The sequence below is a fragment of the Ursus americanus genome, chromosome 7 (assembly GCF_024610735.1).
Source record: "Ursus americanus isolate L20-20 chromosome 7, mUrsAme1.1.p, whole genome shotgun sequence".
In the NCBI taxonomy this organism is placed as follows: Eukaryota; Metazoa; Chordata; class Mammalia; order Carnivora; family Ursidae; genus Ursus; species Ursus americanus.
This window is the reverse complement of record NC_142133.1, coordinates 5399408-5414277: the sequence shown is the minus strand read 5'-3', so window position 1 is coordinate 5414277 and position 14870 is coordinate 5399408. Positions and strand designations below refer to the sequence as shown.

The 14870-nt window shown below is 47.7% G+C and overlaps 1 protein-coding gene across 1 annotated transcript; it reads left to right on the top strand.

Moving 5' to 3' along the window:
* The first annotated feature begins 9934 nt into the window (after nucleotides 1–9934).
* GPR45 (G protein-coupled receptor 45) lies at nucleotides 9935–11068 on the top strand. The gene has a single exon (XM_045771586.2). The coding sequence runs from the start codon at nucleotides 9950–9952 to the stop codon at nucleotides 11066–11068; it is 1119 nt and encodes a 372-aa protein (XP_045627542.2). The 5' UTR covers nucleotides 9935–9949.
* The last annotated feature ends 3802 nt before the right edge of the window (nucleotides 11069–14870 follow it).

The window sequence follows — 14870 nt, the reverse complement described above, 5'->3', positions numbered from 1 at the left end:
CTTCCTGGCAGCCTGTGGCTGGCCTGTGCCCAGGGTGACCGCTCAGGGCGCCAGCCGGTGGTCCCACACTGAGCTGTCATATAGGAAGAGCAGAGGAAAAGATTCCTTTCCTCACCCTTGTGGTTCTCGACCACCAAAGCTCTGTTCGTAAACATCCATTCTTCACCTACTGGAAAGGAGAACAGGGTGTGATCTCATCTCAATGTTTTCTGCACCTGCTCTCGGATGGTTTAGGGTGGGGGGTTTCTTTTCTCTTCCCCATGCTTTTGAGAGTCATAGACCTGAAATCACCCTCACTCTCACATGGTCCTAACCAAGACTGGTCCCCCTTCTGGGGTCTCAGTACCAGAAACCTGGTGTCCAGCCCTGGCTCCACGTTTTTCCTGCTTTTGTGACCTGGAGCTCTCATGACTGTATCAGAGGGTCCCTTTCATTTCCTGGCCTCCCTCCCCCAGTTGTGAGGATGGCAGGATAGGGCATGGTTGGGGGCTTGGGAAGGAGTACTCACTGTGCAGAGGCACGGTGGTAGGGGAGTGGGGGCGGGGTGGTTGAAGGAGCTTTAGGAAACGTTGCAGTAAATTCAGTGTATGGATAGCAGTGTTTCCTCTCTGCTCAAGGTCCAAAGCACCTTCTATCCTTTGCACGGATTCAGCTCACTGAGGACATTTTCAGCATGCTTCCACTCACCCCAGAGCACACAGGCAACGCACGGGCTGGATGTCCTTTCCTCAGCTTATTTATCTTCCAACCCCCGTGCGACCTCCCCATTCCAGAGTGAGATGGTTTGGATAGGAAAAACTATAATAAGTACTTTGAAACGGTTCCCTTCCCAGCTGGCTGCTTCTTCCTAGGCTTATAATTCACACCGTGGCTCCCATTCCTCAGAGTGGAAACCACCAGAGAGATGATGAGCGCTGTTTCAAACTGAAAGCTCGGTAGTGGAACATTCCTTGTTCACTTGCTACCTTCTACTTTGATCTTTAACTGGCCAACGTGCCCGGTAATAAAAGCGTTGATTTGGATATTAACAACAGGACTGTGACCAAAACGCTAAATTAAAATATCTAAGACAAGTTGTTGCCCAGAAGCCCAAACAATTTTAATCTGATTCAACCCCAAGACACAACACATTTAGAAAAAATTCTCTGCACTCTCTGTTCCTTTGGTGAAGCATGAAATCACTCTCTGTAACTGTCACGGTAGGGACAGTCCCATCTTACAGCATCACAAGGGTGCGGGTGAAGGACTCGCTACCAGCGAGGATCGACAGGCACATGGACCCAAAGGTGTGTTTTCTATTCGGTGCCCCTTATTCTCTGCTCCAGGAAGAGCTTCATCCACATGAGGAGGGCCTCATAGCTGCATGTCACAGTTCTTACTCTTTGATTCAAGAGACAGAAACCCATGATCTTGAAATAACGAGAGATGTGGAGTTGATTTATTATTAGTTTATTAATTATTTGGTAACACCCTTCTTTGTACCAGGCATTGCACATGTGTTTTAAAACTCTGGGAAGAGATAGGTAATTATCCCCATTTCGCAGATTAGAAAACCGAGGTACAAAAGTGCTGTATCACGCTAACGCAAGCATTTGTGGTCCGCATGGGATATGCCTCACTTGGAGAATAACACACCAGACTTCTGATTATACAGCTCACCCACCAGGAGTTGGGATAACTGGACCCACCACTGAGAGATGAACCCCTTCTGGGCGTGCTTGGCCAAAACAGTTCTAGGCCTATCGCACTGAGGACTGGTTGTATCTAAACCGAGGTAATATCACCAAGGTATCGCCACCTCCAGAAACTTGAGGCGAGCTGGCCTGGTATTCAGTCTCCTGAGCTTTTACTTCACCATATCCCTTCAGTTTGAGATTTGAACGTAGAGCGTTCCTACAAAATCTTTCACAAGCTGAAATGGTGTCCACCAAAGAAGCAATCACCGTTAATTTATGTAGAAAAAAAAATTCAGGACTCCCAGACCTAAAAGATAACCTCTGTTGGGTTTTTCGGATACCCGCAGGCACATCTTGCTAGCGGCTGCGCGGCAGAAATGGAGATAAAGCCCAGATGCTCGCAGACACGGTCAGCGCGCTGGCGGCGTGAGGCCGAGCTAATGAGCGCAGGTGCCCGGGAAGGAGCGCGGGGCCGCACTGCCTCTGTCGTGGCTCCCTGCAAAACCAACACGGAACGCTATTGGCACTTTTTACCTTTTATTTGGTAGAAGCAAGAATCTTCTTTGGATTTCTTTCAGTTAGTGAAAACTGGGACTAATGTTGGTTTTACAGAAAAGTGAAGTGCTGTATGGCAAACTCGCAAAAAGCAGGGGATCCTTTTATCTCTAATATCAACCAGAAGCCGCTTACGAAAAAGGACACTTCTTGCAAGCACAGGGGAAGAAGTGGAGCTTGATAAGGGGAAAGCAGGATGAAGGCTTCCGAGGAAGAAGAAAAGCAGGAGGTCAAAGTGTGTCCCTGCGGGGTTTCTGGAAGCCTTTGTCAAGTCTAATTCTTACCTGACTCCCATGTTTGGCTTCTGGTGGAAAGTGAAAGGATGAAGAAAGTTCAAGTTTCCTTTTACCGCTTTCACTCTGGTGCCTTTAGCCATGGAAGGGGTGTGGAGGTGGCCAGGTGTGTTCTCACAGCTCTTCTTCAGGCCTTGCCCACCCCACCCCCAGGGAAGTTCTGCCACATGATCCCTTTGCTATGGCAACAGAGAATGCTGTGCGCTGTCGCCCCTCCTGCTGGTCCTCTGGCCACTCTACTCACCTTACATTTATAACTACAACACTCTCTTTATTGAAATTATTACACATTTATTTCCCGAAATTAAAAAAAAACCTGGGCCTGTAAAAAGAACATTTTGTCAAATTGTTGGCTCATTAGATTCCTACATTTTAAAATTTTATTATAGTTAGGCGATTTTTTAAAAATTTTATTTAAATTCAATTTAGTTAACATATACTGTATTACTAGTTTCAGGGGTAGAATTCAGTGATTCATTAGTTGCATATAACACTCAGTGCTCATTACTTCAAGTGTCTTCCTTACTGCCGCCCATCACTCAGTCATCCCATCCCCCCCACCCACCTCCCCTCCAGCAACTCTCAGTTTGTTCTCTATAGTTAAGACTCTCTTACGGTTTGCTTCCCTCTCTGTTTTTATCTTATTTTATTTTTCCTGCCCTTCCCCTATGTTCATCTGTTTTGTTTCTTAAATTCCACATATGAATAAAATCATATGATAATTATCTTTCTCTGACTTATTTTGCTTAGCATAATACCCTCTGGTTCCATCCATGTCACTGCAAATGGCAAGATTCTGTTCTTTTTGATGGTTGAGTAATATTCCATTGTATGTATATATACATATGTATATATGTATGTACACATATACATATGTATATCTATCTATCTATCTATCTATATACATATATCTTAGATATAATAGATATATATCTTCTTTTCCATTCATCTGTCAGTGGACAACTGGGCTCTTCCCATAGTTTGGCTATTGTGGACATTGCTGCTATAAACATTGGGGTGTATGTGCCCCTTCAAATGACTATGTTTGTATCCTTTGAGTAAATACCTAGTAGTGCAATTCCTGGGTCATAGGGTAGCTCTATTTTTAACTTTTTAAGGAACCTCCAGACTGTTTTCCACAGTGGCTGCACCAGTTTGCATTCCCACCATCAGTGCAAGAGGGTTCCTCTTTCTCCACATCCTCGCCAACATCTGTTGTTTTCTGATTTGTTAATTTTAGCCATTCTCACAGGTATGAGGTGGTATCTCATTGTGGTTTTGATTTGTATTTCCCTGATGCCGAGCGATGCTGAGCATTTTTTCATGTGTCTGTTGGCCATTTGGATGTCTTCTTTGGAGAAATGTCTGTTCATTTCTTCTGCCCATTTCTTGACTGGATTTTTTGTTTTTTGGGTGTTGAGTTTGATAAGTTCTTTATAGATTTTGGATACTAGTCCTTTATCTGATAAGACATTTGCAAATATCTTCTCCCATTCTGTAGGTTGTCTTTTAGATTTGTTGACTGTTTCCTTTGCTGTGCAGAAGCTTTTTATCTTGATGAAGTCCCAAAAGTTCATTTTTAAGATTTTATTTATTTATGTGACAGAGAGAGAGACAGCCAGCGAGAGAGGGAACACAGCAGGGGGAGTTGGAGAGGAAGAAGCAGGCTCCCAGTGGAGGAGCCTGATGTGGGACTTGATCCCGGTACGCCGGGATCACGCCCTGAGCCGAAGGCAGACGCTTTGACGACTGCGCTACCCAGGCGCCCCCAAAAGTTCATTTTTGCTTTTGTTTCCCTTGCCTTTGGAGATGTGTCTAGCAAGAAGTTGCTGTGGCCAAGGTTACAGAGGTTGCTGCCTGTGTTCTCCTCTAGGATTTTGAAGGATTCCTGTCTCACATTTAGGTCTTTCATCCATTTTGAGTTTATTTTTGTGTATGGTGTAAGAAAGTGGTCCAGCTTCATTCTTCTGCATGTGGCTGTCCAGTTTTCTCAACACCATTTGATGAAGAGACTTTTTTCCATTGGATATTCCTTCCTGCTTTGTTGAAGATTAGTTGACCAGAGAGTGAAGGGTCCATTTCTGGGTTCTCTATTCTGTTCCACTGATCTATGTGTCCAACTGTTTTTGTGCCGGTACCATATTGTCTTGATGATTACAGCATTGTAACACAGCTTAAAGTCCGGAATTGAGATGCCTCTAACTTTTTCTTTTTCAACATTACTTTGGCTATTTGGGGTCTTTCCTAGTTCCATACAAACTTTAGGATTGTTTGTTCCAGCTCTGTGAAAAATGCTGGTGGTGTTTTGATAGGGATGGCACTGAATGTGTACATTGCTACGGGTAGACATTTTAACAAGTTCTTCTAATCTCTGAGCATGGAATATTTTTCCATTTCTTTGTGTCTTCCTCAATTTCTTTCATAAGTGTTTATGGTTTTCAAAGTACAGATCTTTTGCCTCTTGGGTTAGATTTATTCCTGGATATCTTACGGTTTTGGGTGCAATTGTAAATGGGATCGATTCCTTGATTTCTCTTTCTGTTGCTTCATTGTTAGTGTATAGAAATACAACAGACTTCTGTGCATTTATTTTATATTACTATTAGGTGATTTTAAAATGAAGTACATAAGGAATGATATATTGTTTAACGATTCAAAAGTGTATTCCATCTTAAGGAAACATTTGCCAAGCTAAATGAATCCGCTATCCTGGAAATAATAAAGGAGGCAAGGAAAGACAGATTCACATTCCCTCCATCACCTCCCACCCCAGACCTAGCAGCCCAGCATAGAGAGAGACACTGTCTCCATGGAAGAAGAAAAATGAGCACCTGACTTCACCAGGGACCCCCAGTACCACGCCACTTCTTGTGGCCCTAGGTGGCTCCAGGGCACCAAGCTCCCAGCGGGCTCCTGTGAACCCAGGCTCCCTGCTCACCCCAGTGTCATCTGGCTCCTGCTGACCCAGCAACTCCTGTGGCCTCCAGCTCTCAATCAGCCCCAGCTCCAGGCCAGCTACTATGGACTGACCCAGGCCCCTAGCCCATCACAGCACCAACCAGCCCCCATAGACTCACACTCCAAACAGCTCCCATGGACTTAGATTCCTGGCTTACTCCAGGACCAGACTGGCTCCTGCAGACCCATCTCCAGGTCTGCCCTCTGAAGCCCCAGGTTATAGGCCACCCCCATGTCCCCGGCCTCTGGACCAAGCCCTGTGAACCCAGACTTGGGGCCCACTGCAGTGGTCCTTAGAGCCTGGTTGGCCCCTGTGTACCCAGGATCCATGCTCACCCACACAGAGCAGGTCTCGGGCCTATAACTGCAGGCTCAAGCCCCAAGCCTGGCCCATTGTACCCAAGCATCAGGGATGCCCATCTGTTGACCCAGACACCACCAGATGACACACCCAGAATCTCTAGACCAGCTTGCCTGTGGAAGCCAGTCTGTAAAGACTAGAAGTGCCTACTTCCTCAAATGGACAGACACCAATCCATAACCACGGGGATCATAAAAAATCAAGGAAACATGACAGCAGCAAACAAAACAAAACAAAACAAGCTAATAAAGACTTTGAATAGCCAAAGCAATCTTGAGAAAGTAGGTCAAAGCTAAAGGCATCACAATTCATGATTTCAAACTTTATTATAAAGCTATCGTAACCCAAATGGTATGGTGCTAAAAACAGACACATACATCAAAGGAACAGAATTGAGAGCCCAGAAATAAGCCCATACGTGTATGGTCAACCAATATTTAACAGGGGATACTCAGTGGGGAAAGGATAGTCTCTAATAAATGATGCTGGGAAAACTGGATATTCACAAACAGAAGAATGGAATTGGACCTCTATCTCATACCACTCACAAGAAATTAATCTGAAATTGATTAAAGGCTTAAATGTAGGACCCAAAACTATTAGAAGAAAACATAGGAAAATGGCTCCTTGATATTGGTCTTGGCAGTGATTTTTTGGATATGACATCCACAAGCAACAAAAACCAAAAATAAACAAGTGGGACGATGTCAAACTAAAAAGCTTCTGCACAGCAACAGAAACCATCAGCAAAATAAAAAGGCAGCCTACAGAACAGGAGAAAATATTTATAAACCGTGTATCTGATAAGGGGTTAATATCCAAAATATATAAAGAAATACAACCGAAGAACAAAAAAACAATCCGATGGAAAAAAAATAGGCAAAGGACTTGATTACATACTTTCCCAAAGAAGACGTACAAATGGCCAACAGCTACGTGAAAGTGAAAAGCTAAGAATGCAATTAAAAACAAAGGCGTGAATATTGATATACATTTGGAAATGCAACTTTAATTGGAAACCTGTCAGGAACTGAGGTAGATTTCCCTGTGTTTCCGTTTCCTTATACCACACATATGTGACTTTCCTCTCTCTCCTAATAGCTACTTACTCTTAGTTTCTGCTTCCTCATAGCTCTGGTCTGCCAGGACCCCTTGATTCAGTCAGGGTGTAGATAGGAAGGAGCCCCTGATTAATAAGGGATTCTCATCAAAGGAGAAGGCAGGTTAAGGGAAACCCAGGAGGGCTGGAGAAGCACCCTGGGCTAGCAGCCTCGGGAAGCCCCGTCACCCGTAAGCCTGCGGGTTGAGGCAGGGAGGAGTAGGGAATCTGCAGAGAGGCTGGGCTGCAGGGGAGGCTTCCTGGAGGCGCCGAGAACTTGGGAGAGGAATAAACCACTGCAACCACAACCAGGTGGGAGGGAGCCAGAGCAAGAAAGCTCTCCCCTGCCTCCCCTCCCCTCCCCACAGAGGCCAAGGGGGCCCAGGCTCCCAGGCAGCGGCAGGGGAGAGAGCGGCCAGGAGATCTGGAGAAGCAAAGGCAGAGTATCCACCATACCCTTGCGGCCTTGAAACTTCTCTCTCTATACACTTTTGTTGTATCCCTCGGGGCAACTGCTGTAGCGGCCCAGTATTTCCTAGTTCAGATTTCCAGCTGAGTGAGTGAGAGCATTTTTGGCTCTGCCGTCATTGGCCAGGCTATGGATTAGCTGTCCTTGGGTCAGCTGCCTGTCCAATCAGCTAGACAAGCACACCTCGGAGATATCGCAGGTTCCGTTCGAGACCACTGCAATAACGGGAATGTCGCAATACAGTCAGTCAAATGACTTTTTTGGTTTTCTGGTGCCTATAAAAGTTGTGCTTACACTAAACTGTAGTCTATTAAGTGTCAAATAGCATTATGTCTTTAAAAAAAATGTACATACCTTAATTTAAAAATACTTTATTGCTAAAAAAAATGCTATCCATCATCTGAGTTTTCAGCCGTTGTAATCTTTGTGCTGGTGGAGGGTCTTGCCTCCGTGTTGACAGCTGCTGCCGATCGGGGTGGTGGCTCCTGAAGCCTGGGGGCCGTGGCAGTTTCTTTTTTTTCTCTCTCTCTCCTTGTGCCCCAACCGCTGCCATGCCAGCCCCTGTAGCAATTTCTTAAAATGACACAACGATGAAGTTTGCCACACGATCGACCCTTCCTTTCAGGAGCGATTTCTCTGTAGCAGGCGATGCTGTTTGGTAGCAGTTTACCCACAGCAGAACCTCTTTCACAACTGAGTCCCTCCTCAAACCCTGCCGCTGCTTTATCAACTAAGTTCATGTAGTAGTCTGAGTGCTCTGTTGTCGTTTCAACAATCGTCACAGCATCTTCACCAGGAGGAGAGTCTGTCTCAAGAAACCACTTTCTTTACTCATCCATAAAAAGCAACTCCTCATTCGTTAAGGTTTTAACATGAGATAGCAGCGATTAATAATAATAATTATATATTATATAGTATTATCTATAATATTAATATTAGTAATAATAATCATTATTAATAATAATGAAAAAGTTTGAAATATTGGAAGAATTACCAAAATGTGACCCAGAGACGCAAAGTGAGCAAATGCTGTTGGAAAAAGGATGCTGATAGATTTGTTCGACACAGGACAGCCACAAACCTTCAGTCTGTAAACACACAGAATGCAGTCATCTGCAGAGCACAATAAAGGGAAGTGCCCCGAAGCGAGGAATGCCTGTACTGAAAATGGGGAGGGGTGAGCTCACGGGAAACGTACTAGGAACATCCTCGTCCTGGGCAGAGCCGCTTCACCTGCCGGCAGGTCCAGAACAGATGCAGAAGCGCCCGTGTGCAGAACATAGAAATGAAGCAATAGCCATTGTAACACTGTGTTTGGTTTTCCTCGGGGCTCCAGTGGTAACAGTTAACATTTACTGACTACCGTCCATGATCTAGGGGTGGTTAAATCACTCCATGGGTCTTCTCTCATTCAATCTCCGCAGCTCCTCTGTAGTGAGCCGAATTCTTACTCGCACGCTACAGAGGCGGAGGTCCTATCAGCAGAGGCTAAGCAGCCTGCAGACGGTGCCGGTGCTAGAAAGTAGTGGAGGCAGACTTCACCCAGCCCAGCAGTCTGGGTCCGCACATGAGCTACTGGACACCGCTCTTACCACACCTGTGAGCCACGAAACAAAAATTAACATCTATCTTTTAAAATAACTTATTTTAGGGAGAGTTTCTTCCTTTCCATCAGCATTTCCGAAAGGACTCCTATGGCGGCACTACCGTGACTTGAGACATTCCTATTAGGGAAAAGTGGGTGAAGGGCATGTGAGATCTCGCTGGATTTTTTTTTCTCACAACTGCATGTGAATCTACACTTATCTCAAAATAAAGTTAAACGAATATTGTGACAACAGCATCAACTACCACGTATTCATTAACTTCAACTCAACATTGGGCATCTTCTCTGTGCCAGGCACCATTCTAAGGGCTGGGCATACAGCAGAGAACAAGACACACACAGAAATCCCTGCCCTCACGAAGCTGGCATTCTGATGGAAGTTGGCTTGTCCCAGAGCTTCATTTGATCAGGTTCCTTACCATGAAATTTATTAAATGCATGCTCATTACATAAATATTGACTACAGAGTATTCATTTCCTCATCGCACACAAAGTAGGTCTGATTAGATTTCCCTGGGCTACTTGACAAGGCTCAGTATTTGTGACTGCCAAGCCTCGTCCCGAATGGTAAATCAATGAGTCATTCTTTCTCTCCACCGTAGTGTTTATAATACCGTAAAATCTAAACACTGCTGTGTGCAGCACGTTCTTGGAAAGTCTCACTGCCTTCTCTCCCCTGTTCCTCTCTGCTCTAGGCTACAGAGAGCGCCAAGTAGGAAGCTTCTGGCACAATCGGCTGTCATGCAGATGATGAGGTGGTGATTGATGAATTGCAAATCCTGGCTACTGCTCCCAGAGAAAGACAGTTTCTCACTACCATTCCAATCCCCTAGAGATCCCAGACATGCAACCCACGGACAGAAAATGGCAGCCACCAAAGCGCTGAGGGGAGTCCTTCCAGTCCTTTCTGTCCCTGCTCCAAGTTTTTTTCCATGATGGCCTGCAACGGCTCCACCCTTGAGACCTACCCGTACTTGCTGAACGGGAGCAATGTGTCGGACTCTGGGGTCACCACGCCCCCCGCCCCTCTCAGGATATCCTTGGCAATAATCATGATGCTGATGATCGTGGTGGGATTCCTTGGCAATGCCGTGGTCTGCATCATCGTGTATCAGCGGCCGGCCATGCGCTCGGCCATCAACCTGTTGCTGGCGACACTCGCCTTCTCCGACATCATGCTGTCCTTATGCTGCATGCCCTTCACCGCCGTCACCCTGATCACGGTCCGCTGGCACTTCGGGGATTACTTCTGCCGGCTCTCGGCCACCCTTTACTGGTTTTTCGTCCTGGAGGGCGTGGCCATCCTGCTCATTATCAGCGTGGACCGCTTTCTCATCATCGTCCAACGCCAGGACAAGCTGAACCCGCGGCGGGCCAAGAGGATCATTGCTGTGTCCTGGGCGCTGTCGTTCTGCGTCTCGGCGCCCTCGCTGGCCGGCCGGACGTTCGTGGAGGTGCCGGCGCGGGCCCCGCAGTGCGTGCTGGGCTACACGGAGTTCCCGGCGGAGCGCGCCTACGTGGTGGCGCTGGTGGTGGCCGTGTTCTTCGTGCCCTTCGGCGTCATGCTGGGCTCCTACCTGTGCATCCTGCACACGGTCCGCAAGAACGCCGTCCGCGTGCACAACCAGTCCGACAGCCTGGACCTCAGACAGCTCACCGGGGCCGGCCTGCGGCGGCTGCAGCGGCAGCAGCAGGTCAGCTTGGACTTGAGCTTCAAGACCAAGGCCTGCACCACCATCCTGACCCTCTTCGCGGGCTTCTCGCTCTGCTGGCTGCCGCACTCCGTCTACAGCCTTCTGTCGGTGTTCAGCCGCGGCTTCTACTGCAGCTCCTCTTTCTACACCACCAGCTCCTGCGTCCTGTGGCTCAGCTACCTCAAGTCCGTCTTCAACCCCATCGTCTACTGCTGGAGAATCAAAAAATTCCGCGAGGCCTGCATTGAGTTGCTGCCCCAGACCGTCCAAATCCTCCCCAAAGTGCCTGAGCGGATCCGAAGGAGAATCCAGCCGAGCACGGTGTACGTGTGCAATGAAAACCAGTCCGCCGTTTAGCACGCGCGCGGGAGGAGCACCGTGGACTGGTTCCAGGGCGGCACTCGTGCGTCCTTCGGCTCCGCGTCCTGGAGCGTTGGTGGCAGTCCGCATTTTGGGTGGCCCTCCCTGTAAGCACAAACATACCATTTGTTACCGCATAGGCTGCAGCTCCCAGGTTTGCAAGACGAATTGCTTTTGTTTCTCGCGGAGGAAGAGCAGTATTGGGGTCTGATGGGAACTGGAAGGTAGTTGAGACAAAGTGGGAATGGGGTGGGCACGTGGAGGGAATAAGTTAGGGAGGGGGGCAGGGAGCAAGCAACTGGGGCCGGAGGAAGGCTGTCTAAAGAGCTGCCTGTGCACCTGTTTCCGAGCAGCCCTGTGGTGCCCTGCTCTGCGATGGGAAACCCGATAGGGATCCTCTCTTGGGTTACCACTCATTTCATGTGCGGCCAGCATTCTTCACAGGTGTTTATGTTTGTGGAGCTTTGGAAACACCCAGGGCTCTTTATGTTGGTCAGGTGTGCATTTCTGATCATGCCGAATCACCCTTTCTATAAACCAAAATCACACCGGGAAACAGAGTGAGCCCCTGTGCTTTTCAGTTGCCCAGTGGGACACATGGGAGGCCTCAGTGGCTCGAAGCCCAGAGAATGATCAGGGGTAACCCATCTGAAATGAGAAGCCCACCCAAGTGGCCCTGCATGTACCCAATCCCTCCTACCTGGCCCAGCCCTGTCCCTGGGCCCTTGGCCCTTGGCCCTCCCTTTTGGCTGTGACAGTCCCTCTGCCCCTTCTTTCTTTCCCTCCGCTCTTCCCCATGCCTCCCTTTGTTTCATGCCATCCATCCCGTGCACAGAAGAAACCCACTCTTCCTGTAACTCATCTTTTCAGCAAGTGTCTGTAGCGACTTGCTTTCAGTTTCGGAAGTGGTCAGGGGGCTTGGTTTTATGTTTCCTCTCCACGCCCCGGGGCTGCAGTCTGGGACTTCAGCACTGGGGCTGGGGCGGGGGGCATCAGAAACACCCGACCCTCTGAGCGGTTCCCCACTGAGCTCTGCCTTCCTCCTACCTCATTCAGATCCGCAGTCTGACCGCTGCTGTCTGGGCCACCTGCCCAAGCCTGGGGCCTCTAATCCCAGCTGCAACTAGGACCCTAGGACTAGAGCTGCCTGGAGGGGACCTTTCTGCTTGTACCATCCACTCGGCCACTGTGCCCAGGGCCACTCATCACCGTCAGGAGCTTCTGATGTCAGGGAATGATTTTCAAGTTCAGGCATGCCCGTGAGGCCACTAAGGCCTTGCTACAGTTTCAGATGTGAAGAGAGTGGGAAATTCAAGGAGCGATTCAGAAAATCCTATTGCAAGTCTAACTCTGTCAGGAGCTAGTCCTGTGAACTTGTTCATTTCACCATACTTCTTGGGGTCTCAGTTTCCCCATTTGCCCAGTGAGGAAAGAGATCTAGGTGATCTCCAGTGTTCCTTGACGTTTTGCAGACACTCATATTCTAAGGGTGTATGTTTCCTACTCAGAGTCACCAGATCCCCTGCGTTTGTTTATTTATCCATGCAATGAGCATTTATTAAGTGCCTAGTAGATGCAAGGCACTGTGGGGAATAGTGATGAATAAGGCATGGGCTGTGATGAAAAGCCGTTGTCCGATTTATTTCAGGATAATTGTAACTTGAATTTGGTCTAGCAGCACAGAAGCTCTCTTTTTGTCTCTTTTCTCATTTTCTTTCCAAGATTGTGTTAAGAGGCCGACTCCCCATTCTGATGCTCTTTTCCTGTGTACTGGTGACAGAGGCAAAGAAAGAGAACACGATTCACATTCACTGAAGCCCAGACGACGGTCTGTCAAGGAAATAATTGCCACTTTCTCACCAATTCCCCCATCCATTTATACATAGACGAGAGAGACAGAGAGACAGAGAGAGACAGACCAAAGACTGGCATCTGGGTGTGATTAATTGAGGTGGGTCCCATCAACTCTGTGTCCCTAGTGCACCCGGCAGGGCCAGGTTTTGCCTTCAGTTCCCACAAGACAGTTGTGTGGTTTCAGCGGTGTCCATAAGTACAGCCAGACCACCCAGGTAAATAGGCCACTGGGCCCTCCCCTCTGGTGGGTCTTTAAGAGAATGTTCTTCAGGAGCAAAAGAGAAATCACAAACTGAATGAATGAAAGTATCAAAATTTCTATCAATCAGTGTTCTATGATGTATGTTGGACAGTAATATATATGTTTTAAAGTAATAATTTTGTATATATTTTAAATAAAGTATTATTGCTCTTTCAGTGTACAAGACTATGTTCTTACCAAAATTAGCACCAAGCCTGTGAAGAGTAAGCCACGAATCTGGTGCCTAACACCTCCTAGGACAAAACAGCTTCAAGAAATCTAGAACCCTGACGTTGCTAAAACCAAGCTGGAATGACCACAGGAAGTTAACGAGAAGATGACAATGGGGAGACTATTTGAACAATGGGGGTCACAACCGGGGTGCCCACTTTTAAAAACAATCATGGCCCCACTAGTTAACTCCAGCCAGTTAGCCTTCACCTCTGACTTCTGGTCCATCACCTTCAGAATTCTCTCCAGCCTCGCCGAAACTTTAATGAACTTTGCTTTCCTAAGACAGTGTATGACTACCAGATTCTTATCTCCTTCCCCAAGGTTTGCATGGAAAGTGGTGCTTGTTGGCTTTTGGGTTCCATCCTCTCTTTAGCCCTGGGGCTCCTGAATTTTTTTCTGTGGGGCCTGGGCAGCAACTATGGTAATAACTGTTCCAGAAGCTCCTTGGGAGAGCCTCGCCTCAGAAAATGAGACACAAGCCTCAGAAGTGTCATCCTAATTCTGACTACCCCTAAAAATCCACTACCTTTTTGTCTTGAACCTGGATCCCTGTTGCTGGGGTGAAATGAAAGCAGTTTCTCTAGGACGTTCTGGCAACCAAGCCGAGCAACGAAATTCTAGCTCAATTCCTACTTTGCTATTCTGACCCCTGGGAATATTTTCCCCAACGTGAATTACAGCACATGTTGCTTGGACTAAAATCCCACTATGGGGGCGCCTGGGTGGCTCAGTGGGTTAAGCGTCTGCCTTTGGCTCAGGTCATGATCTTAGGGTCCTGGGATGGAGACCTGAGTCAGGTTCCCTGCTCAGCAGGGATGCTTCTCCCTCTTCCTCTGCCCCTCCCCTGGTTCATGGGCTCTGTCTCTCTGATTAAAAAACAGAACAAAACCAAACCACGTTAAGTATTTCCTACATTGCTCTGCTTGCCTCAGCAGATAGTGATGGGTGAGGTATGGGCTGTGCCCAAAACCAGTGTGGCCTTGAACTTCTGCAGTTGGGGGTCAGGTTGGAAACGCATGGGCAGTAGAGGGGGAGGGACATGTGCTCTGGAACGGGACAGTCTAAACGCGAGGGCCGCCTTGCTCTCTCTCTGGGCAAGTCATGGAGCATTTGTGCACTTCAGCTTCCTCGTCTCGTAAATGGCAGAACTCCTGCAGCCAGGGCCCTATGGAGAATAAAGGAAATAGTGTGGATAAAGGACCTAGCACAGGCCCGGTCCCCGGTAGAGGCTGATTATGTGGTGGCAGTAATGGTCACAGCTGTACTGCCAACTTGCTTTATGGTTAAGGTTTGTCCTTTAAGGGCAAGGGTAGAAATATGTTTCAGAGACCGGCCGTCCAGGCCATATCCTAAGATTTCAGGGTTCCTCTGACAAGAACACAGCATTCACAGAAGCCAGGAGCATGGGTCAGACGTCAAAGAGCAAACTTCTTAGGGGCGCCTGGGCGGCTCAGTCGATTAAGCATCCAG

Coding starts and splice junctions, on each gene's coding strand:
- GPR45 (XM_045771586.2), top strand. CDS start 9,950: ATGATGGCCTGCAACGGCTCCACCCTTGAGACCTACCCGTACTTGCTG.